The following is a 26,039-nucleotide window of genomic DNA, read 5'->3' as shown; positions in this document are numbered from 1 at the left end:
TGACTAGTAATGATTTGACCATCTTTATATGCTTATTGGTCATTCGATATTGTTTTTTGTGAAATGCCTGTTGAAATCATTTGTCCATTTTTTTGTTGAGTTGTTTTGGCTTTTTTGTTATCGATTTGTAGGAATTCTTAATATATTCTGGATGTTAGTTTGTTGTTGGTTATTTGTGTTCCTCTCATTTTTTGCCACTCTGTGCACCCTTTCTCACAGAACGTTATCCTTTGATGAGCCAAAGTTCATAGTTTACATGTTGTCTAATTTATTAACCTTTCTCTTTATGGCTGTGGTATTTTGTGTTCTGTATATGAAATTTTTGCCTCTCTCAAAGTCAGGAGCATATTCTCTTAAGTGATCCCTCATAAGATTAATTGTTTTAACTTTCACATACAGATTTGAGTGAGGTAGAAATGAAGATTAATCCCCCCCTAACACTCACACATATGGATAACCGAATGACCCAGCACTGTTTATTGAAAAGACTTCTTTTCTCCCTACTGCTCTTGCAAAGTCTCTTATGTCATAAATCAAGTGTTCGCATTTGTGAGGTTCTTTTTCTGGAGTGTTTATTTGGTTCCAAGTGGTCTATTTGTCTTTTCTTGGCACCGGTACTACACTGTTTTGATTACTGTAACTTTATAACACATGGTGTATTTTTTCCCAGCTTTATTCTACAAGATTGGTTTGGCTGTTGTTGACACTACATTTTCCTGTAAATTTTCGCTTGTTAGGTGCCCTCCCCCCCACCCCCCGCCGCCAATACAAGCATACTCTCTTTGTCTCAACAAAGAGCTTTCTGGGATGTTGACTGCGATTGCATTAAAATATACAGATCAATTTGGGAAAGTTGACGTCTTTAAACTATTGAGTTTTCCAGTCAATGAACACAGTCTATCCTCCATATTTTTAGGTCTTTTCCTCTTGTATCTTCCTTATATTTTGATATTTTTGATCCTATTATAAATGATGTCATTTAAAATTTTTCATTTTAAATTATATACAGAATTTCATTTCATTGTCACTGGTGTATAGAAATTTAATTATCTTTTCTTTGTAAACTTTTGTTTATACTTAATAGCATGTACCAGATGTACACCTTCATTACTTTTTACATTCTTAACTTGATTATGTGGCTAACTTCCAGATCAAGATGTAGAACATTACCCAGCAGACTTCGTTGTGCCCCCTCCTACTATACTGACTTTGATTACCATATGTTAGTTTAGCCTGTTTTTGAACTTTATAGACGAGTCATACAGTATATATTCTTCTGTCTGGCCTTCTGAAGAATTGTAACTGTAAAATTCATGTACCAGTAGTTTATTGGTTGTCATCCTGTATGATACTCTATTATATGAATATATCACAGTTTATCCGTTCTAATTGTCACTAGACGTTGGGGTTATTTCTAGCTTTTGGCTATCATAAGTAATGCTGCTACAGACGTTCTTGTACATGATTTTTGGTGCGGATATGTTTGCATTTCTATCGAGTGTATAGATGAGTGTTGAATTACTGGGTCATAGTGTATTTACAGCTTCAATTCTAGTAGAAATGACCAGTTTTCCAACCTAGTTATTCCAATTTTCACTCCCCTCGGCAGTGCTTGAGAATTTCAGTTGCTCTGTTTCCTTCTTAACACTAGCTATCATCAGGTTTTATTGTTTTTCTGTTTTAATTTCATTATTTTTGTTATATATTCTATTTTATTTCTGGTGCATTTGCAGGGTTGTATCAGTTTGCTTTTAAGTTACAGTTCCCTGATGACTAAAAGTCTTGAACAATTTATTGGCCATTTGGATACTCTGTTTTGTGAAGTGCTTATTCAAATAGCTCATTTTTAACTTATATATGTAAGTGATTTTTAGTATAGTGTACATAAAAAACAAAAGCTTCAAGTATACATAGGATACATAAGTTTTAAGTGAAAAAAAATACACCCGTGTAATTATATCCATTTCATTGGATTGTTTTTATTTTATCGTGTTAATTTGTAAGAGCTCTTTATATATCCTTCATTTCACAAAGTTGGAGTATCAACTTTATTATGTGCTAAATTCCTACATACACTTGGTTTGGTTTCTGAGCTTTCATCCTATTTTATTTACATTTCTTTTTTTAAAACATTCAAAATTTTGTAGGGTTAAAGTGAGACATTTTGGAGAAAAATGATTAGAGAATGGGGCTGGCCCTGTGGCCGAGTGGTTAAGTGCCTGCGCTCTGCTGCAGGCAGCCCAGTGTTTCCTTGGTTCGGGTCCTGGCCGCAGACGTGGCACTGCTCATCAGGCCACGCTGAGGCAGCATCCCACATGCCACAACTAGAAGGACCCACAACAAAGAATATACAATTATGTACCAGGGGGCTTTGGGGAGAAAAAGGAAAAAAATAAAATCTTAAAAAAAAAAAAATGATTATAGAAACGTATTGACCACTTGAGACTATTATTTTGTGAGTTGTCTCTTTTAGTTGTAATTTTGTACTTTGATGTTATATTAAATGGAGATGACTTTATGACTGCTTTTATTGATATTTTAATTAACTTAATTTAAAATTTAATATTTTAATTTAAAAATAATTTAATTTTAGATATTTTAATTTAATATTTAAATGTAAAAATATTTTTTACTAAATTTAACTGTCAACAATTAAATTTAATTAATACATTTGATTCAATAATTAAAATAATTTTAATATATTAATTTTAATTTGTTTTAATTTGATTATTTTAATAATTTTTTTTAAATGAACGTTGATGTTTTGAACCATAAAATTTTAACATTCAGTTTTATTGGTTGCATACAGCCAAACTCACAAACTCTGGTTCATTCTTTTTTTTAAATTTTTAAATTTTTTAAAATTATTTTCGGATGTACATCATATTTCGAATTCTGTGTACATTACATCATGTTCACCACCCGAAAACTAATTACAGTGTATCCCCTCACATGTGAGCCTAGTCACCCCTTTTGCCCTCCCTCCTCCCCCCTTCCCCTATGGTAACCACCAATCCAGTCTCCAGTGCTATGTGTTTTTTTTTGTCATTGTTTTTATCCTCTACTTATGATTGAGAAAGTAATTTTTAATTTAACAAATATGTGGTCACATACATATAACATAAAATTTACTGTCTTGATATTTTTTGTTTGTACAATCCAGTATTAAGTGTGTTCACATTGTTGTGCAACCAATCTCCAGAAATTTCCATCTTGTAAAAGCTCCATACACATTAAACCACAACTCCTCATTTTCCCCTCTCCCCAACCCCTGCCAACCATCATTCTGCTCTGTTTGTGTGAATTAGACTACTCTGGATACCTCATGGGAATGGAATCATACTGTATTTGTCTTTTTGTGACTGGCTTATTTCACTTAGCATGTTTTAAGATTCATCAAGGTTGTGGCGTGTTTCAGAATGTCCCCCCCTTTTAAAGGTGAATAATATTTAACTCTGTGTGTATGTATGCATATATATACATACCACATTTTATTTATTTACTCAATTCTTGATGCACTCTTGGATTGCTTCCACCTTTTGAGTATTGTGAATAATGCTACTATGAATATGGCTGTACAAACATCTGTTTGAGTCCCTGCTTTCAATTCTATTGGATATATACCTGGAAATAGATTTCCTGAATTTTATGGTAATTCTACTCTCAATTTCTTTTTTTGAGGAAGGTTAGCCCTGAGCTAATATCTGCTGCCTATCCTCCTCTTTTTGCTGAGGAAAACTGGCCCTGAGCTAACATCTGTGATCATCTTCCTCTATTTTATATGTGGGATGCCTGCCACACCATGGTTTGATCAGCGCTGCTAGATCCGCTCCTGGGATCCGAACCAGTGAACCCTGCCCTGCCAAAGCAGAGCGCACAGACTTAACCACTGCGCCACTGGGCTGGCCGCTACTTTCTCTTTTTTCCTTTTTAAAGATTTTATTTTTCCTTTTTCTCCCCAAAGCCCCCCGGTAACTAGTTGTATATTTTTAGTTGTGGGTCCTTCTGGTTGTGGCATGTGGGATGCCGCCTCACCGTGCCCAGGCTCTGAACCGGCGAAACCCTGGGCCGCTGTAGTGGAGCACGTGAACTTAACCACTCAACCACGGGGCAGGCCGTATGTCCCCTACTTTCAATTATTTGAGGAACCTCTTCTGTACTGTTTTCCATAGTGGATGTACCATTTTACATTCCCACCAATAGTGCCCAAGGGTTCCAGTTTTTCCATGTCCTCACCAATGCTTGTTATTTTTTTAAAGTTTGGTAGTAGCCATCCTGATGGGTGTAAGGTGATAGCTCATTGTGGTTTTGATTTGCATTTTCCTAATGATTAGTGATGTTGAGTATCTTTTCATATGCTTGTTGACCCTTTGTATATCTTCTTTGGAGAAGTGTTTATTCAAGTTCTTTGCCCATTTAAAAATCAGATTCTTTGTTGTTTTGCTGTTGAGTTGCAGGATTTCTTTATTCTGGATATTAACTTCTTATTAGACATATGGTTTGCAAATGTTTTCTTTCATTCCTTAGTTTGCCTTTTCACTCTGTTGATTGTGTCTTGTGATGCACAAAAGTTTTAAATTTTGATGTTGTCTAGTTTATCTCTTTTTACTTTTGTTGCCTCTGCTTTCTGTGTCAAATCCAAGAAGACATTGCCAAATCTAATGTCAGAAAGCTTTTCCTCTATTTTTTCTTCTGATGCTTATAGTCTTAGGTCTCTGTTTAGCTCTTTGATCCATTTCGAGTTAATTTTTATGTATGCTCTAAGGTAAGGGTCCAACTTTATTCTTTTGCATTTGTGCTCACTTTTTTTAAACACCATTTGTTGAAATGGCTGTCTTTTTCTCCATTGAATGGTCTTGGCACCTGTGTTGAAAATCATTTAACCTTATTTACGAGGGTTTATTTCTGGGCTCTCCTTTTTTCTATTGATCTATATTTATGTCTTTATGCCAGTTCTACACTTTTTGACTACGGAGGCTTTGTATTAAGTTTTGAAATCAGGAAGTGTGAGACTTCCAACTTTGTTCTTTTCTTTAAAGTTTGTTTTGACAATTCAAAGCCCTTTGGAGTTCCATATGAATTTTTTGATTTCTGCAAAGAATCGTCATAGAGATTGTGATAGGGATTGTGTTGAATCTGTACATCACTTTGGGTAGAATCGACATCTTAACATTATTAAGTCTTCCAATCCGTGAGTCCTTTCCCTTTACTTGTATCTTCTTTAATTTCTTTTACCAGTGTTTGATAGTTTTCAGATTATAAATCTTTCACCTTCTTGGTTAATTCCTCAGTTCTTTATTCTCTTTGATATTATTATAAATGGATTTGTTTTCTTAATTTCCTTTTTGAATTGCTCATTGTTAGTGTATAGAAATGCAACTGATTTTTGAGTGTTGATTTTGTATCATGCAACTTTGCTGTATTTGTTTATTAGTTCTAACTTTTTTTTGTGAAACATTAGGGTTTTTTTGTCTAAAAGATCATGTTGTCTGTGAACAGAGATAATTTTACTTCTTCCTTTCCAGTTGGGATGTGTTTTATTTCTTTTTCTTGCCTAATTGCTCTGGCTCAGACTTCAATACCATGTTGAATAGAATTGGCAGAAGTGAGCATCTTTATCTTGTTCCTGATCTTAGAGGAAAAGCTTTCAGTCTTTCACCCTTGAGTACAATATTCATTGTGGGGTTTTCATATGTGGCCTTTATTATGTTGAAGTAGAGTTCTTTTATTCTTAGTTTGTTGAGTGTTTCTATCATGAAAGGGTGTTGAATTTTGTCCAGTTCTTTTTCTGCAATGTTGAGATGATCGTGTGTTTTTTTATGTCCTTCTGTTAATGTGGTGTATTATATTGATGGATTTTTATATGTTGAACCATCCTTACTTTTGAAGCTGATTGTTTTTTTTAAGCTTAATTAATTTTACTTTTTTTGTCTTTGACAGCTAGAAAAAGTCCTACAGCAGGGAGACATTGGAGAATGTGCTGAACCATATATGATTTTCAAAGAAGCAGATGCCACCAAGGTAGAATATCGTGCCTCTCATTTCCTCCACTTTCGTGGTCATTATCAGTCACTCCCCATTTCCCCCAAATTCCCAAAGCTAACCCTAAACAACCTCTAAGCTCCCAAATTATACTTTAGGAGAATAGTGTAAAGCATATTAAAGAATTTCACTAATTCATTTTTTCTATTGGCTTACCCACTTTTTTCTTTCTTTATTTCCTTAGTCATCTAGTTTGTGTTGTGTGCTATGCTGTTCTTTAAAATCTTCCTCACCCCCAAGCTAATTGATTGTTTAAATTTTTTTTTCTCAGAGAGAACTAAGTTAATTCAGTTTAATTCCTAAATAATTACTATTTTCCTATATTTACAAAATAGTGACATTGGTGGAACGTTTCCTAACAACACAGTATCCTGGTCCTCTGTCTTGCTATAGATAATTAAGGAATATGGTAAAAATAGAAAATACAACCTTTATTTTGCCATCAGACAACTAATTTCTAGAATTTTGATAAACTTATAAAGCAAAAATAATTGGTGAACAATTGATACCAAATTCCAGGTACCATGAGTTAGCTACAAGAATAACAGGTAGTCTTGGCTCTTTGAACACATCATTTAATAGTTGAAACAGTCAGGAGATGTATGCTTGAGGAATACTGGACAGGGTACCAAAATCTAGAAAATGTTTTGCTTTCTATTTTTCTCAGATTAAGAACAAGGTCTGAGTCTTTTCTGCTAATATAGGTAGCCGAAAATGATGTTCTTCTCTGATCCCTAGTTATCTGGTTGAAATCAGGGTTAAAGTATTCTGGTTTTCCCCAGGTTTACATTTTACAAATTAAATTTTCTGTGTTGTATGTAGCTTGTAGGTATATCTATTACTGTATATACAATATTATAGCAGCTTATTCCGCTCTTCTTACATATTTACATAAGCTAATAGAATTAAGTACACTTGATATCTAGGCTTTTAATTTAAGATTTTATTTTTTTTCCTTTTTCTCCCCAAAGCCCCCCGGTACATAGTTATATATTCTTAGTTGTGGGTCCTTCTAGTTGTGGCATATGGGATGCCGCCTCAGCATGGCCTGATGAGTGGTGCCATGTCTGCACCCAGCATCTGAACCAGCGAAACCCTGGGCCACCGCAGTGGAGCATGGGAACTTAACCACTCAGCCACTGGGCTGGCCCCAATATCTAGGCTTTTAAAGGAGGAACCTATTTTGGAGGTATAATAGATATAGCAATAAACCAGTTAGCTATCCTTCCATCTTTTCCAGCCCTAAGTTCCAAGGTGGGACACTGTCATTAGAATATACCTCACCAAAATCCTATATGGAAGGAGTATGTGAGAGACTTAATAGAGGTTTTCACTCTTGGACTGTTGATTGAGTATTGCAGTCCACCTTAGTGTTTGTTTCAGGGATAGCCTAAAAGTTGCAAGCCAGCCTCAAGATGTGTTCCAGATAGGCAGGTACTGTTTGGACTATTAGTGTTTTTCCAGGAGTTAGTCTTGTTGTGACACTTTTTTTCTTTGCTTCTTTTATTACAACTCGGGGCTTACTTGTTATTGGCCTGTTTGTGTCCCCTACTCCCATGTTATGGTTGCCATAAGTTAGGGATTATTTCAGATGGTTCAACTGCTTCCATCTTTCTAGAATAATAAAATTTAACAAGTCGTAACCTAGAATATTTTGTAGTTAGCAGTTGCTGACTAGAACATGGTTATGTTTCCTTTCATAAAATAGTACTTACAATCTATAAGCATGTTTGACACTTTCTCTCTTTTCTTTTCTCCCGAGATGAGATAATCAAAACAGGAATTTCAAAGACTTACTCTACACGTGCATTTGTAGAGTATGTTGAGTCATTCAGTGCTTAAGATAATACACTGTTAATTAATCTCTGAAAGGTACAGATTGTTTTCCATCTTTGCTGAGAATTAAGAATTATTAATCTGTTTCTTTAAAATAGGATGAAATAGCCTTTAATTCATTTGTTTTGAGCATAATCATATAATGTATAAAATTTTATTTTGTAGAATAAGGAAAAATTGGAGAAGCTGAAAAGTCAAGCCGATCAGTTTTGCCAAAGACTTGGGAAATATCGCATGCCTTTTGCTTGGACCGCAATCCATTTAATGAATATTGTTAGTAGTGCTGGGAGTTTGGAAAGAGATTCTACAGAGGTAGAAATAAGCACTGGAGGTAAGAGTGTTTTATGTAAAGTATCTCTAAATGTATAATTTTTTTCTTTTTTGTTACATGGCTTGTTTTATTTGTAGACTTTTCAATGTAATGAGGCATAAAAAGGGTTTTCTTTTTCTGCCTTTTTTTCTTTATCAGCTTTATGGAGATGTAATTCACATACCATACGGTTCACTCATTTAAAGTGTATAATTCAGTGTTTTTTGGTATATTCACAAGGTTCTGCAAGCATCACCATAATCTAATTTCGGAACACTTTTGTACTCCTCAGTAGTCACTCTCCATTTTCCCCAAATCCCCAAACCCAACCCTAAATGGTATACTTAGTCTGAATGGATTTACTTATGCTGGCCGTTTTATATCATAGAATTATACAATATGCAGTCTTTTGTGAGTAGCTTCTTTCACTTAGCATAATGTTTTAAAGGTTCGTCCATGTTGTAGCACGTGTCAGTATTTCACTTCTTTTTATTGCTGAATAATAGTCCGTTGTGTTGATATACCACATTTTATTTATCCATTCAACAGTTGATAGACATTGAGTTGTTTAAACTTTTTCACTATTATGAGTAATGCTGCAGTGAACATTCAGGTCCAAGCTTTTGTGTGGACATATGTTTTCATTTTTCTTGGATCCATAGCTGGAAATGAAATTGCTGGGTCATATGAGAATTTTATGTTTAACCTTTTGAAGAACTACCAGTCTGTTTTCCAATGTGGCTCCACCATTTAAAAACTCTACTAGCAGTGTATGAAGGTTCCAGTTTCTCCATATTTTTACCAACACTTTTATTAACTGTCCTTTGATTATAGCCATCCTAGTGCAGGTAAAGTAGTATCTCATTGTGGTTTGGATTTGCCTTTCCCTGATAGCAAATGATGTTGAGTATCATTTTGTGTGCATTGGCTATTTGTATAGCTTCTTTGGAGAAATACATAGTCATATCCTTTGCCCATTTTTTAATGGCTTTTTTTTGTCTTATTTTGTTGATGCTCGTTTTTTAAGTGGCTTTTTTGTGTTCTTGTCATTAGGTTGTAACAGTTCTTTATATAGTCTAGATTCAAATCCCTTAACTAGTAAAGGACTTACAAATATTTTCTCCCAGTCTGTGGGTTGTCTTTTTACTCTTTTGATGGTATTGTGCAGCACAGAAGTTTTAAATTTTGATGAAGTTCAATTTCTCTGTGTTTTCTTTTATTCTTTTCCTTTTGGTTTTAATATCTAAGAAAGCATTACCTAACCCAACATCAAGATTTACTTGTATGTTTTTAAGACTTTCGTAGTTGTGGGTCTTACATTTGAGTATAATCCACTTTGAGTTAATTTTTGCATGTGATGAGCAGTAGAGGTCCAGCTTCATTCTTTTTATGTAGCTGTCTAGTTGTCCCAACACCGTTTCTTGAAAAGACTATGCTTTCCTCATTGAATGGTCTTGGCACTCTTGTTGAAAATCAGTTGACCGTAGTTGTATTGGTTTATTTCTGGACTCTCAGTTCTATTCCATTGATTTATATGTCTTAGCTTATGCTTGTACTGTAGTGTCATTATTATTTTAGCTTTGCAGTAATTTTTGAAATAGGAAAGAGTGAATCCTCAATCTCATTATCCTTTTTCAAGATATTTTTGTCTATTTTGAGTCCTTGTATTTTCATATGAAGTTTAGGATCAGCTGACAATTTCTGCACAAGGGCAGCTGAAATTTTGATAGGAATTACATTGAATCTGGAGATCAATTTGGAGCGTATTGCTTTCTTAACAGTATTAAGTCTTCCAATCCATGAAATGTTTTTCCATCCATTTATTTAGATCTTAATTAATTAATTAATTAATTATTTTTGGTGAGGAAGATTGGCCCTGAGCTAGTATCTGTTGCCAGTCTTTCTCTTTTTTGCTTGAGAAAGATAGTCCCTGAGGTTTCATCTGTGACCGTCTTCCTTTATTTGTGTGTGGGACACCACCACAGCATGGCTTGATGAGTGGTGTGTAGGTCCGTGCTGGGAACCAAACCTGTGAATCCCAGACTGCCGAAGCGGAGCGCATGGACTTGACCACCACGCCACCAGGCCATCCCCTAAATGTTTTTATTGGTGTTTTGTGTTTTTCAGTACAAGTCTTACCCTTCTCTTGTTTAAATTTATACCCAAGTATTTTATTGGTTTTTGATGCTGTTTTAAATGGAATTGTTTTCTTAATTTCATTTTCAGAATGTTCATTTCTAATGTATAGAAATACAGTTGAGTTGAATATTGATCTTATACTTTGAAACCTTTTTGAACATGTTTATTAATTGTAGTTGTTTTTTTTTCTTTCCTTGATTCTTTAGGATTTTCTATATACAAGATCATGGCATTTGCAAATAAAAATAGGTTGACTTTTTTCCTTTCCAACCTGGATGTCTTTTATTCTTTTTCTTTTCTAATTATCTCGACTAGAATCTTCTATACAATATTAAATAGAAGTGGCAAGAGTGTGTGTCCTCGTCTTGTTCCTGACCTGAGGGGAAATACATTCAGTCTCTTGCCATCAAGCATGCTGTTTGCTGTAGGTTTTCGTAGATATAATTTAGTAGGTTGAGGAAGTTCCCTTCTATTCCTAACGTTTTGAGTATTTTTTTCATGAAGAGATGTTGGATTTTGTCAAATGCTTTCTCTGCCTTTATCGAGATGATTCATATGGTTTTTGTCCTGTATTCTTTTGATATAGTGTATTGCATTAATTTATTGGTTTTTGGATGTTAAACTAATCTTATATTTCTGGGAGAAGTCCCATTTGGTCATGATACATCCTTTTTTTACGTGTGTTGTTAGAGTGCTTCCTAGTATTTTGTTTAGTATTTTTGCTTCTATATTCATAAGGGATATTGGTCTGTAGTTTTTCTTTCTCAGGATGTCTCTCTGGTTCTGGTATCAGGGTAATACTGGCCTCATAGAGTAAGTTGTAAATTGTTCCTTCTGTTTTTTGGAAGAGTTTGTGAAAGATTGGTATTAATTCTTTTGAAAATTTCGAAGAATTCACTAGTGAAGCTGTCTTGGCTTGGTCTTTTCTTTGTGGTAAATTTTTCATTACTAGGTAGATCTGTTTACTTGTTGTAGATCTATTCATATTTTCTCTTTAATTTTGAGACACTTTCAGTACTGTATATATTTCTAGAATTTTGTTCATTTCACCTAATTATCTAATTGTTATATATCTGTTGACCTACAGTTATTCATAGTATTGCAATATAATCCTTTTGCTTTCTCAGGTCTTTCATTCCTGATTTTAGTAATTTGAGTCTTTTCTGTTTTTTCTTCATCAGTTTGGCTGTTGTTTTTTAAATTTTATCTTTTGAAGAATTTGGTTTCATTGATTTTTTTCTGTTGTTTTTCTAGTTTCCATTTCATTTGTTTCCACTCAGTTGTTGTCTTTCTTTGTAGGCTTTCTAATGCTTGCTTTGGGTTTAGTTTTCTCTTCTTTTCCTAGTTGTTTCTTAAAATGTAAGGTTGTTACTGAGTTCAGATATTTCTTCTTCTTGTTTTTTGTGAGGAAGATTGTCCCTGAGCTAACATCTTTGCCAGTCTTTCTCTGTTTTGCATGTTGGACACTGCCACAGCATGGCCCAATGAGCAGTGCATAGGTCCACGCCCGGATCCAAATTCTGCAAACCCTGGGTTGCTGAAGTGGAGTGTGCGAACTTAACCACTACACCACTGGGCCAGCCCCCTCTTCTTTCTTAACATAGGCATTTTCAGCTGTAAATTTCCCTCTGAACACTGCTTTAGTGATATCCCATGTGCTTTGGAATGCTGTGTTTTCATTTTCATCCATCTTAAGGATTTTGTGATTCCCCTTGTTATTTCCTTTTTGACCTCGGGTCATTCAAGAGTGTGCTGTTTAACTTCGACATGTTTATGAATTTCCCAAATTTTTTTCTTTTACTGATTTATAGTTTAATTCCGTTGTTCTTGGAGAACATATTTTATATGATTTCAGTACTTTTGAAGTTATTGTATTTTGTTTTATGGCTTAGGTAGTATGTAGTCTATCTTGGAGAACGTCCTGTGGGTGCTTGAGAAGAATGTGCATTCTGCTTTTGCTTAGTGGAGTAAACTGTAGATGTCTGTTAGGTCTAGTTTGTTTAGAATTTTGTTTGTCTTCTATTTCCTTGTTGATCTTCAACATAGTTATTCTGTTGGTTTTGAATAATAGGATTCTCCTGCAAAGACTTTGAATGCAAAGTTATCTTAAAATTCTGGTTCAAACTCAAGTGCTAAGACCGAGGGACCATTATATGGTGACTAAAATTTCCATTTTGTGAATATTTTCTAGTAAATGCATACATAGTTCCTCTGTAGCTGCTCTTCATAGCTCATCTTTGGTGACATGCATAATATTTGTGTGGTAGAAACTTATTTTACCCTGGAAAAGTTTTAAGAAGAGAACCAGAAGATTTAGGTGTAGTGCTTCCTTACCCATCTGTCCAGAGCGAAATTCTACTATTACCAGTATGTTGAGTGGATAATTTTCAACGTTAGTGGATTTTTTCCTTTGTTTGGAAAACAATCTTTAAATATTATGAAAATGAATATCTTTCTCTTTCTTTTTTTTCTTGGTAGAACGAAAAGGGTCTTGGTCAGAAAGGAGGAATTCTAGTATTGTTGGCAGACGATCACTGGAAAGGACAACAAGTGGAGATGATGCTTGTAACTTGACCAGCTTTCGACCTGCTACTCTCACAGTGACAAATTTTTTTAAGCAGGTATTGTTCTGTCATGTAGGAATTCTAGGGGGCTGTTGGACATAAGTTTCTTTTGCTTTCAGAAAAATCATAGTACATGTAACAATTGATATGATTTCAAGAAATTTTTAAAAACTTTAAGAATAAAAAGAATAATAATTAATATTATATTATATATTTATTTAGATGTTGACCTTGATTAATAATGCATCAAAATCAGTCCACATCTGTATCCTATTTCTTACTTGTAGTGTTTTAACTTTTCTCAAACACTGATGGTTTTTCTTAATCAGAGTGAGTGTGTGGTTACATCCTCACCCAAGTTTTTTTCACCTAGTGTACCACATCTATGGCATATGGAATAGAGCTTTCAGGCCCTACTAGTGTATTTCTGTGCTAAAATGAAACTAGTGTAATTTTCTTTCTTTTTTTTTTTTTTGCTGAGGATGATGCACCCTGAGCTGATATCTGTGCCAGTCTTCCTCTATTTTTTCTAAGTTGGTTGCTACCTCAGCATGGCCACTGATGAGTAGTGTAGGTCTACTCCTGGGAACCAAACACGGGCCACTGAAGCAGTGTGTGCCAAACTTAACCACTCGGCCACGGGGCCAGCCCCAACAGTCAGCATTATTTTTATAGATCTAAGAAGTTCTTAATCAAAGATATTTTATTTTTGCAAGTATGTTCCCTGTACTTCAAATCATGAGTCAAATCAATAGTTTTCAAATGCTGGTCATGATCCATTAATGGTAATGGAAATTTAGTAGATAACAACCAAATTAAAAAAAACCTAGTAGATTAGAAAAATAATAGTGCATTGCACAGAGTGAGGTTAAATATTGCTTTAGTGAAATTTTTTCCCTAAGTTTTGTGTGAGTGCATGCGTGTGTGTATGTGCATATTGGATTTTGATATAAAATGGATTCTTTTTTTAAAAGATTTAATTTTTCCTTTTTCTTCCCAAAGCCCCCAGTACATAGATGTATATTTTTCGTTGTGGGTCCTTCTGGTTGTGGCATGTGGGACGCCGCCTCATCATGGCCTGATGAGCAGTGCCATGTCCATGCCCAGGATCCGAACCGGCAAAACCCTGGGCCGCCGAAGGTGGAGCACATGAACTTAACCACTCAGCCACGGGGCCGGCCCCTAAAATGGATTTTATACTGTGAATCAAAATCAGAACATTTTGAAAGTCTTTGTCTTGAGTAACCAGATAACCAGAACCATGTAAGAATGGGATAAAATTTATATTAGCATGACAAACTGGAGGAGGGTCTCATACACGTATTTTGGAGCAGATTAAAGGAAATTGCTAAGTATTGTTTCAGAATTTCTCCTTTTGAGGTGTTATTCTAAATAGGAGGAGGAAATCTGGTCTAATGACATGTTATAACCTGAGAGGACAAGGGTTTAGGGCAGGATGTGCTATGAATTGACAGCAATCTGCTTGAAGCCCCTTTCACAGTTATATATCAATAGCATTCATAGGCAGCTGCTCTGAGAGACTCTAATGGAAAATAAAGCAGGTGAGAAGTGTCTGAAGGGATAAGGGCCTTTTTATTACTGACAGCAGTACAAGAAAGAGTCTAGAAAAGGTCTCAGTGTTCCATGGGTGAGGTGATAGGCCAAGTGTAGCCATGGAGACAGGGCAGTAGATTTACTGATACGGTGACACAACCTGGCAGCTAGGACGTTACTCTCGTTCTGCTCCTTCAGCTGCTACATCACTTCTGCCAATGTTTCCACAGCTCTTTTTTCATTTCCTCAGCCTGCTTTTTTATTGAACTGGTATTGTAAACTTAAATCAACAAGTCATCCATCCACCCACCCACCTATTTATTCAACAGATATTTTTTGAGCGTTCACCGTGTACTGGACACTATGTTGGAGACTGGTAACTGGAGATTAGCACAAAGTGATTGTGAAAACTTTAAAATGAATGAGTGCTGGAAACATGGAGCAATAGAAATCTTTTACACTTTGTACAGTTCTGTATTTTTTTAAGTATTGGCATGTACAATTTTATAAGTATTTTTAAATACCTAGAATATTCTGCATCAGGCAAATGCAAATTAAGTAAAAAGCAGAGATTACAGTTTTAATGAAGGAGAATTTAATGCACAAGTTTCTCCTAAATGAGATCTAGAAGGGAGTTTTTTTTTTTTTCTGATTGATGGGAAATTATTGTACACAATTGGGATATGGTAATCAGTAGTGTTTATGTACAGATTTGAAATGTGTCAAGCTGAAATTATTAGAAATACGTTGAGTTTTAAAACCAAAATCAAACCCACATGTTAGTTTCAAGGACTTTTGTTCTTTTTGTTGACGAGTATGTAAGTTATTTATTGCTTCAGGAGAACACAACAGTAAACATGCAGTGTGGAGAAGGGAGTGTCATAGGCTCATTCACATGTTTGGAGGTTCACTGGGGTTAGCTGATCTCACCTTACTTCTATTGGGAAGACTCTTCCCATGTCTTTCAGCTTCTACTCTCATCTTGTGGCAGGCTAGTTTGGCCATATTCTCATAGCAGTGGCAGAAGTTCAAGAGAGAGGGCAAGCTCACTTGTGCACATGCTTTTCAAGTCAATCATATTTGCTTATGGGACAGAACAAGTCACCTGGCCAAGCCTGGGGAGGGAATTATACAGACAGGGAGTAAAGAATGGAGGCCAGTGATATAAACAATTTAACAAGTTGATTAGGCAGAAATAATGTAGTCTAGAGATAATCTGAATGTATTATAAATAAGGACCATTTAAAGATCTATATTCTGTACTCAGAAGAGAATATACTGTTTTGGCAATTGATGGAACATTTATAAAAATTAGTTATATATTAGATCACTAAAAAAATCTTCATAAAGTCACATTCTCTAACCATAACTCATTAAAACTGAAAACTATTTATAAAAGTATTAACAGAAATCTCCAACCACTTAGAAATTAAGAACCAATTTTCTAAATAATGGAATAAAAAAAGATCAATTATGTCTTAGAAAGTAATAGTCAACAAATGGGATGTGCCTCAAGGTGAGTGCACAGAAATGAAGTAACCTTAAGAAAAGGACAATATATAAACTATGTAGTAAAGACAATAAGATAACAAGTTCAGGAGGTTTAGGTTAATCTAAAAGCAGACTCTCGACTAAAAGAATAAATTAATCCAGGCTTATTTTAATTGTAAGAAAAATGTTACATTAAATTGAAAATTTTGTATTAATTAGCTATGGTTCGATTTTCTTTCCTTTTTTTTGTCTCTTTTCCAATTGATAGAAGTCTTTTCAGAGTTTTCTTTCTGGTCTTAATATCAGTATAGTTGTCCTTTTCTTTAAGAGTAGTTTTTTGTTGGGGCAGCCCTGTGGCATAGTGGTTAAATTTGTCACACTCTGTGACCCAAGTTTGTGGGTTTGGATCTCGAGTGCAGACCTACACCACTCATCAGCCATGCTGTGGCAGTGACCCTCATATAAAGTGGAAGAAGAGGGCCTGGCCTGGTGGCGAAGCAGTTAAGTTCACGTGTTCCGCTTTGGCAGCTCAGGGTTTGCCTGTTCAGATCCTGGGTGCAGACCTATGCACCACTCGTCAAGTCTCACATATAAAGTAGAGGAAGATGGGAATGGATGTTAGCTCAGAGCCAATCTTCTCAGTAAAAAGAGGAGGATTGGCAGCAGATGTTAGCTCAGGGCTAATCTTCCTCAGCAAAAAAAAAAAAAGAGTGGTTTTGGGGCCAGCCCCATGGCAAGTGGTTAAGTTCACGTGTTCCACTTTGGTGGCCCAGGGTTTTGCTGGTTCAAATCCTGGGCCTGGACATGGCACCACTCATCAAGCCATGCTGAGGCAGCATCCCACATGCCACAACTAGAAGGACGCACAACCAAAAATACACAACTATGTACTGCGGGGCTTTGGAGAGAAAAAGGAAAAATAAAAAATTCTTTAAAAAAAAAAAAGTAGTTTTTACTTGTTACTTCTTTTTTTTCTTTTTCAAATTTAGCCAATGCTGTATATTTTGCATTTGAGAAATTTGGTGATAAAAAGTTGAAAGGCAATTATAAATGAAAATGTAACAGATTTATAAGACTGTCATATAAATATGTATGTCTCTTTTATGTCTATATTCTTATTTTTCTTTTTTCCTTTTCATCTATCTACCTCTAACTTGTGTTAATTTTTTATATTTTATTGTCCTGTAATACCTTATAAGACATAAATAATGGGCTATAAATAAATATGTAAAATTAAAAAATAGATACCAGTATCATAACTCTTAATAACATTTGGAAACATTAAAAAGAAGGAAATGTCTGCATATTTATTTTCAATCATAATTATATCAATTTAATTTTACTTTTTATTCTAAGTTGAAGAAGGGCAGGATTGTTAAAAGGTATATAAATTTATTTTCAATCTACTATATTTGTTTTATCCAATGCTTTTTCATCTGTCTTTAAAATTAGGAAGGAGACCGCCTAAGTGATGAAGATCTGTACAAATTCCTTGCTGATATGAGAAGGCCATCTTCTGTTTTACGACGACTAAGACCTATTACAGGTATTTAATAATTTTGAGTAGACACGATTACAATTATCATCACTAATATATTGTATTGTTTGTAACTAGTTACTCCTTTTTTTACCTATCTGGCCCATATGTCTTTCTGTGCTCAATGCCTGTCAGCTTCTTCTTCTCATTAATCTGCTCTCCTGTTGTCTAACAGTTTGGATGCAGGACTCAGCGCCTTTGATAATTTGAGTACTGAAATGAGAACAGTGAATAATATTGTGGCTTGAAATTATTTTCTAGAGGAAAAGAAAATGTACATGGAATGGTAAATGTTCAGAAACAGATTCATGTTATGATCAGCGCAAACCATTCCAGAGTAAAACTGTTTTGAAGTTTGTCAAGTTTAAATTAAATCATTTAACCTTTGAAATGTTGGCTTGTTCCTGTACTAGATCCCTCTCTCTCTGTTTTTTTCTTCTTTTTTATTTCTTCCTTCCTTCACTTTCACTCAGTAGGCATTTATTATTCTATATGCATTTATGTCTGTATCAGTAATTTATAACTTTGAGACTTGGCAAAATGAAATAATTTAGAAGTCTGAGGTGATAGTAATTTTGGTTTCTTCCCAGACTTCTTGTAATAATAGGATCTAAATTCGTCCAACAACATTTTTAACATAAAAGTTTTATTTGTTATGTTTACATTGTTTTTATAATATATTTTTCTATGCAGCTCAGCTGAAGATAGACATTTCTCCTGCACCTGAAAATCCCTATTATTGCCTAACCCCAGAACTGCTTCAGGTGAAGCTGTACCCTGACAGTAGAGTTAGACCAACTAGAGAAATTTTGGAATTTCCTGCCAGGGATGTCTATGTTCCAAATACGACTTACAGGTAACACATTTTAATTTTGGAGAATTCTGAAATAATGTACTGTATATTCTATTATTAAAGTAGAATTAGAATGAAACTCTCCAAAAATCTTTTGTAGCTTTGTTACTTATTCCATTTCCTACCTCATGATTTTATTAATAGCTGCAATATATTAAGTTTTTACTGTGTGCCAAGTATAATGTTAATTACCTTACATATGGTGTCTTACTCAGTCTTCAGAGCTTGAGGTAGGTGTTGCCTTCATTTGAGAAGTGAGTGAACTGAGGGATAGAGAGGTTAAGTTTACTTTAGTGTGGTGGAGCTAGCGTTTGAATTGTGGGCTGTTAGATTAAAACACTTGAACTCAGTTATTTTATTTCATCAAATGTTCTTACTAACAGAATCTAGCATTACACATGAACCAAATTTATGTGTCTGAACTATGTTCTAACAGTTGAATCAACAGTATTTGGTGAGTATCCGTTATCCAAAGAGTTCTTGTTGGATACAGCTTTTTAGGCTGGACACTACACAATTCCAGGGGTACCATTTGCATATCCTCCTTATGAACGATGCTTCCTTTATTTGTGAATGCTGAGACCATGACTTGACCTGTCTGTGAGGATACCCAAAAGGGCAGCTTGGACAGAAGATTCTAACCCAGACTTCCCTACTTAGTATATTTCGCCACCATTTACCCAGTTCTGGAGGACAAAATTTTGGGAATCAAAATGATTTCTCTCCTTTTCTTGCTCTTCACATTTTCTCCTCCATGTTTTGTAGGCTGTACTTTCAAAATGTATCCTGAATCCAATACTTCTTAGCTCCTCTACCTTTAAAACTCTAGTCTAAGTCACCATCTAGAGCAGCGCTGTTAAATAGAGATATAATGGGGACCACAGTTGTAGTTTAACATTTTATAGTTGCTACATTAAAAAAATAAAAAGAAACTAGTGAAATTAATTTTGATTATGTGTTATTTAACCCAATATATCTAAAATATTATCATTTCAACATGGAATAAATATGAAAAATTATTGAGATATTTTACTTTTTTCTCTCCTATTGAAAGCCTTCAAAATCTGGTGTGTATTTTATACTTAAAGCACATCTCAATTCAGATGAGCCACATTTCAAATGCTCACTAGCCCCATGGGGCTTGAAGCTGTCGTATTGGACAGCTGCTGATCTTGAAATTGGTATACCTTTCTAATTTGATCATCTTATTTCTGTTTCTGCCTCAGTCAGTTCTCAACATTGCAGCCAGAGAGATTTTTAAAAGTTATAAATCAGATCATTCATGCCTGTGTCTAGAAGTCTCCAGTGGCTTCCATTACAAGCCAAAAAAGAATGAATTTTTTATAATAGTCAGTAACACTCAAAATAGTCTGACTCCTATCTTTGCCAATAATTTCATATCCTAACTCTGCTTTGCTCATTTCACTTTAGCCTCAGTAGCTTTTTTGTTCGTCCTTGAACGAACAAAATTTAGTTCTGCCCATGGCTTTTCCATTTGTTCTTCTCTTTTCTTGTAATGTTTTCCCCTAGACCTTTACAGGGTTTGATTCCACTACAAGAAAATCCACTGCTTCCCTCCTCCAGCTCTTTCCCGTCTTTGTGTTTCTCATTATCTGGCATTATAATGTGTAGTTCCAGCATCATTTTTTGTCTTTCTCATTAGAGTGTAATTACTGTAAGGACAGGAACTTGTCTATTTTGTTTACCATTTAATCTCCAACATTTAGAATAGTGTCTTAGCAAGTAGAAGGCACACAGTAAATATTTATTCAGAGAGTTAAGAAATAAGAAACTAATATGAGAATGGGATTCACAGTCATATAGATATAGATGTCATTTCTGACTCCCCTGTTTACTATTTGGGTGACTTAGGACAAGTTACTTAATTTATTGGCCACTCAATTTTCTTATTAATAAAACATGAGATACTAATACTTGTCTTCTCTTTGTGAGGGTACAGAGCACAAAGCATAGCATGTAATTGGCACTTAATGTGAATAAAATTCCTGGAAGATAGGCTAAAGAAAATATATATTGCTTTTAAAAGAAACAAAATAATATAAATTATTCTCCTACAAATTATGTATTACTAGTTAAAAGGACATGGAAGGAAGAAGTGATTGTATAGTCCAAGATTTGTATTGAACAATTTAGGTGTAATCGCCTCTGCCTCTTATCTAGTATAGGAATCTCATCTAGAGCATGCCTAACTTGTATTTATCTATCCTGCCTCTGCTTGCATTATTTTGGAGACAAAGAAAATGGAAATTGGGCACTTTGGTCTTTTCTTTAATTTTTCTGCTTGTTTTACACCTTTATATTTTTTGAAAGAATTGTATGAATATACTGAAAGTTTATAGTATCGTAAGGCTTAAAATTAAAAACAGAGATTCTTCATTTTACTGCTACCAACATTTCACTACCCTGATGTCTCATCTTCAGTGTCAATCACTAACTCTTTTGCTCCTTATTTTGATATTTTACTTCTTGTTTCTAAATAACATATTCAGTGCTGCTATTTATTGATTTTTTTCAGCTTTAAACAATATCTATTTACTATTATAGAAGATGAAGATTTCACTCTTACATCCTCCTCCCTAAAAAGTACATATACTTGTCATCTCTTCCAAATAAAGTTATATCCCAGTTTTTCACTAAATCAATGTTAATTTTCTTTTATGTTTTTGATTATTATATAACTGGTTTTGCAGCTGAGCCATGTAGGTTTCTATGATTTGACTCCCTCATTTATTTTATATAGCTTTTAATTTTCCTTGGAGTAGTGACATGATTTCTTTTCCCTGCTTTTCTATGTGTTATCACTAAAACTCTCTGTCAGGCTTCTTGTAGTACAGTAAGTACATCAGATAATCAGTCATTTCCCTCTTGTAGCTTCCGTAGCCCCTTAAACTACAATTTAAGTTAGTACAGCAGGGGAGGTTTTCCAGGCCACTAGGCTTACTGTACAGTTGTCACCTTGGGGCCTATTTACCATTATCTCGGAAACTCACTTTGTATTTCTTCTGCAATGGAATCCTTATTTTCCAGATACTTTTCTTTCTTCGTTTACCCATTTCACTGAGAACCTTCAGTATCTTCTTGAAATAGGGTGTATGGGAATAAATTTTTTGAGACCTTTTATGTCTGATTACTATCTTTATTTTACTGGTACTCCAGAATTGCTAGTTTTGTTGGGTACAGAATTCTAAGTTGTAAATAATTTTTTGTCAGAATTTTGAAAACATGACTCAGCTGTCTTCTGGCTTTATGTGTTGCTTTTGAGTAGTCTAATATTATTCTGATTGCTAATCCTTTGTGTCTTGTTTTTTCTCTTGAGGGGTTTTCTGAGTTGTTTTATCTTTGGTGTTCTGAACTTTCTTGTGATGTGCTGATAGGATAACATTTATTTTGTGCTTTATAGTATGTAAATTGTTTTCATTTAAGTTGTTTTATTGTGTCATAGGAATCTTATAAATTATATAACCCTGGCAGTATTACTTATTTATCTCCATTTATAGCTAAGAAAAATAAGGCTAAGATTAAGAAACTTATTTAGAGTTGAACTCAGGTCTTATTTTCTATCTTCTTCATCCTTTGGGATAATAGGACGACCAACATTCATAATTATATACAGTATAAATAAAATTAAAATCCTCACTCCTATTTAATTAGTTGCTACATTTTAATTAGAGCAGGCAGAACATTTTTATTTACCTTGTTATTAGCCTCAAAATGTATGTCATTACTTATCTTTGTTTAATAATTTTTTAATAACTTAACAATTGACCTAAGTGTAACATTTGATGGAAATGGCATCCTGGAGTATCATGTCTGTGAAGTAATGGAAACTAGGGCCAAGATGGAAAATCTAGACCGGTTACAAGACTTGAATGGGAGTTGGGTAGAGAGCTTATACCAAGTGAGAAGGCATTTTCCTAAATAAGGTTGCTTATTGTTTTCTCTTAAGTGTGTATCCAATTTTAATGCATCAGGTACCTCCTTCTGGAGGAGATGGAAAAGTTAATACATTAAAAGATTGAAGTGGATTTTATAAATTATAAGTTAGTATGGTTTTGCTGTATGAATTTATGGAAATTGTGTTAACATGTATTAGTAACTATTTAAGATAACTTGTTTATTTGAATTTGCTTTTGGTTTTTGTGATTAATTGCTTTATAATTGGAAGTGTTTAGCTTTAGTAAGGATAATTTATTGTTCAAGAACTATATTTTCTACTCTTGGAGTAAACTTTTCAAGTATAAGAATGAATTTATAGCAAATATTAGCTTGGGAATGACCTTGAGAGATCTTTTAGTGTATCTCAGTGACTTTAGATTGGACTGTATCTAAACACTCTCTTAACTATAGAGCTGATGCTCATTATTAGTGAAAGTATATTGTAGGGGAAAAGCTTTTTGACAAATGATTCCGTAAATGTGTAAAGAACTATTCTTCTTTCACCATGAGTAAGCTGTTTATTCCCAGAGAATAGAACAGCTAAGCTTGTCAATAAGATGAGGTTTATTCCGACCCACAACTAAAATATACAGCTATGTACTGGGGGGATTTGGGAAGAAAAAGCAAAAAAAAAGAAGATTGGCAACAGTTGTTAGCTCAGGTGCCAATCTTAAAAACAAAATTAGGTTTATTCCTATTAAACATTTATTGAATATGAATACTGCTTTAGGCATTAATATTTTTCATCAAAATAACTTTGTTTCAGGTTAGAATTTTGCATAACCTTTTTTCACCCTGTGTACAGCCTATGACGAACTCATGTAAAATACTTTAACTCATTAACAAACATTGATAAATTGTGATATAGGATGTCAGAGTTACTAAGTGTCTTAGAATGTGGAGATGATCATAGTGCTCTGTTAGTAATACGTTACCAGTGAAAACTGTTGAAGCAGGAAGGAGACATTATTTTGTTTAAAAAAGAGATTAATAGTTTTCTAGTATGCGGTGGCTTCAGAGGAGTAAAGAAAGTTAGGTGTATGAGAATATAGAAGTAGGATTATGGTTACTATATTCTGTTGCTTTCTTTTCCTCTTGTTACTTTTTCGCCAAAAAACTTCCTTTTGGTAAAAAGATACAGTGATTATAAAATTGACTTATGCTTTTAAAAAAATCAACTTATATAAGTAAATAACAGTATTTATGTTACTTGAAATGGCGTGACTATACGCGTATCTTATGAAAATTTGGGAGATGGGTTCCTGTAACCAATATTTTGTAACCATACGTTATTTTTAGAAATTATTTAAAACTAAGAATTGACTGGTTTACCTTCGTTCAAAATGAGGATAATAAAAGTACCCATATCTTAGAAATTTGTGAGGATTAAACAGGTTATTACATGTAAAACTTTCTGCAAAGTGCCTGGCACAGGTTAAATGCTCAACAGAAGTTATTCATTGTTATTACCACTGGCTTTAGTCGATTACATTTACCTGAGTGTTACACAACCTAAGAGACGTTGGTTTGAAAGCATTTGGGTACTGGGCTTTTCCGGTGTAATTGGATAAAATAATGATTTAAAAAGGGAGGTTATCAAAGGCAGTAGTGACCTGCCTTGTATTATTACTTGGGGCTTCAATGTCCCTGAGACCTGAGTGCCAAATCATATAGGTTGCTTATTCTACTTAGTACTGTTAAAAAAAATCTAGTCTTATAGACAGCTCATATTTTAGGAATTTATAACTTATAAAAAAACCTTTAGCATATCTAGAAAATCTAGCATGGATAGAAATGATTTCAGAATGACAAGAGGGGATATATGAAAACCTCAACAGAACAGCTAACAAACATATCATAAAAAATTTACATAAATTTCTATAAATGTTTGCTGACTGAATTGTGCTGGATCCGAATAATACTCTTCTGGCTCAGTTTGCATTTACCTTCTGAGGTAGGAAGCTTCAGGGCAAGCCACAATTTCTGATAATACACACTAGTGGTCATTATGCAAACCAGTATGTGTGCATTTTCCCAATGAATAATGTTAAAAAAAAAGAAAGTAAAGTTGACGCTAGGACTCCTTTTAGTGTACATGTAGCCATCCTCTCATTAACACTGTATCACAGCCTGCGAAGAACCACCATGACTACCCCTGTTTTATAGATGACAGAGCTTATGTTCCCGAGCGTTCAGATTTGTATCCAAAAAACCCAGAAATTTAAGCATTTTTATTGTGAATTTTAAGAAAATATTTACACATTGTATTTATTTTTAGTATGAACTTGACTGTATTTTAAAGGGTCTTAGGTTAAAAAGGATTTAAAAAATTACTGTCTGAATAAAGGGAAAATGAAAGGGACACAATTGAAGCAAACATTTGACTGAGGTGAAAAGTAGGAAAAGAACTGTTTTCTGAAAGTAACAGATTTCCTATTACTTAAAACCTTTTGCTTCCAATTTTTATGATCACTAGCAGACAATTTAGAAAAAGCTGTCTAAAAGGGTATATATATAAAAAATATATATATTTAGTTTAATTTATTTTTAGTTTTTTACATTTTAAAAAAATCTACTTTTGAAGATATTATTGAGATTTCTCAAAGCTATTTTAAAAAAACTATTATTAAGCTGTTCTTAAAGTTAGACGTTTTCACACTTAAACAAACTCTTTTCTTTTCCCCTCACATGTAGTTATCTTTGTGCAGTGTTAACCCAGGAGGGACCCTGTCTTTTCAAATCCCCTATAGGGGTAAATGAGGATACACAAATATATAATAGTTTCTAGCAATTAGGAAATGAATGATACGTTTCTTAGAGTGCCAAACAAATGGAGATTATGTACATCTAATGCTTGCTTTATCGAAGAAATACTTAAGCTATCATGGTATTATAGAAAAAATACTAGTGCAATTGTTATTTTAAAATAACCAAATAAAGAGCCCTTTCCTGTTGGTGGAAAAAAGTTTTTTTTACTGGCTATCTGAAATCATCTGAAAGTTAGATAGTAGATTGTGTGTGATGTTGCTCATGCTCCAGATTTGTACTTGACCACCACTGTTGTGTTTGAGTTGTGGAGATCAAGGTACATCTCACTGAGCCAAATGTTTGTATGTTTTATTGACATCCAGTTTTTAAGAGAGCTGTCACAGAGCGCCTGCTATTCTTGGCAAGATTGTTAGAGTTCACGTCTTTCCCAACGATAGCCTTAGTTGTCACCTATTGAACTATTGTATCTCTGTTTTTCTTCCAGTTTTTTGAAAGACTGTATCTAGCAAATATGGTGTTACTAAGAATATATGAATGAATTCAGTCGTTCATAGTGGTAACAATCAATGTGAGGAACACAATGGAAGGATACAGTTCATTTTGATCTGGACTTTAGCAGTTAGTATTATGCCCCAAGCATCTCTTAGTAATTCTTAGTAAATATGTTATTTGTGCGTTAATCTGAATATAGTTTTAAACTTTTTATAATGGAAAAGTACATACACACACAGAAGTAAATAGAACCGTATGACTAACCTTCATTGTCATTCCTGTTTTATCTATTATCTGTCCCATTTTTTTTTTTTTATGGTACTCTAAAACAAAGCCTAGTCATCATATCATTTGACTTGTCAATCCTTCACTATATATTTCTAACAGGTAAGGACTTTAAAAAAATTAGCCACAATGTCATTTCAAATGTCTTATAATTGCTTTATAATTTTACTGTGTAGCAGTTTTTTTCTTGAGTAGTTTAATAAGCTTTTT

At 34.1% G+C, this 26,039-nt stretch overlaps 1 protein-coding gene across 6 annotated transcripts in view; it reads left to right on the top strand.

Moving 5' to 3' along the window:
- DOCK7 (dedicator of cytokinesis 7) overlaps positions 1 to 26,039 on the top strand; it is a 203,869-nt gene that overhangs the window by 47,233 nt on the left and 130,597 nt on the right. For 5 of the 6 annotated variants that reach the window (XM_044749192.2, XM_044749193.2, XM_070486407.1 and 2 more), the window contains exons 10-14: positions 5,941 to 6,021; positions 8,044 to 8,209; positions 12,806 to 12,948; positions 17,389 to 17,482; positions 18,167 to 18,329. In XM_044749192.2, the coding sequence (XP_044605127.1) occupies positions 5,941 to 6,021; positions 8,044 to 8,209; positions 12,806 to 12,948; positions 17,389 to 17,482; positions 18,167 to 18,329 (647 nt within the window). Of the gene's footprint in view, positions 1 to 5,940; positions 6,022 to 8,043; positions 8,210 to 12,805; positions 12,949 to 17,388; positions 17,483 to 18,166; positions 18,330 to 26,039 lie in introns of those variants that run through there. The other variant, XM_070486408.1, reaches the window with a different exon arrangement.

This window comes from Equus asinus, chromosome 16, assembly GCF_041296235.1.
Source record: "Equus asinus isolate D_3611 breed Donkey chromosome 16, EquAss-T2T_v2, whole genome shotgun sequence".
NCBI classification, from domain to species: Eukaryota; Metazoa; Chordata; class Mammalia; order Perissodactyla; family Equidae; genus Equus; species Equus asinus.
The sequence above is the reverse complement of the archived record's forward strand: the minus strand, read 5'-3'. Positions and strand labels throughout refer to the sequence as shown.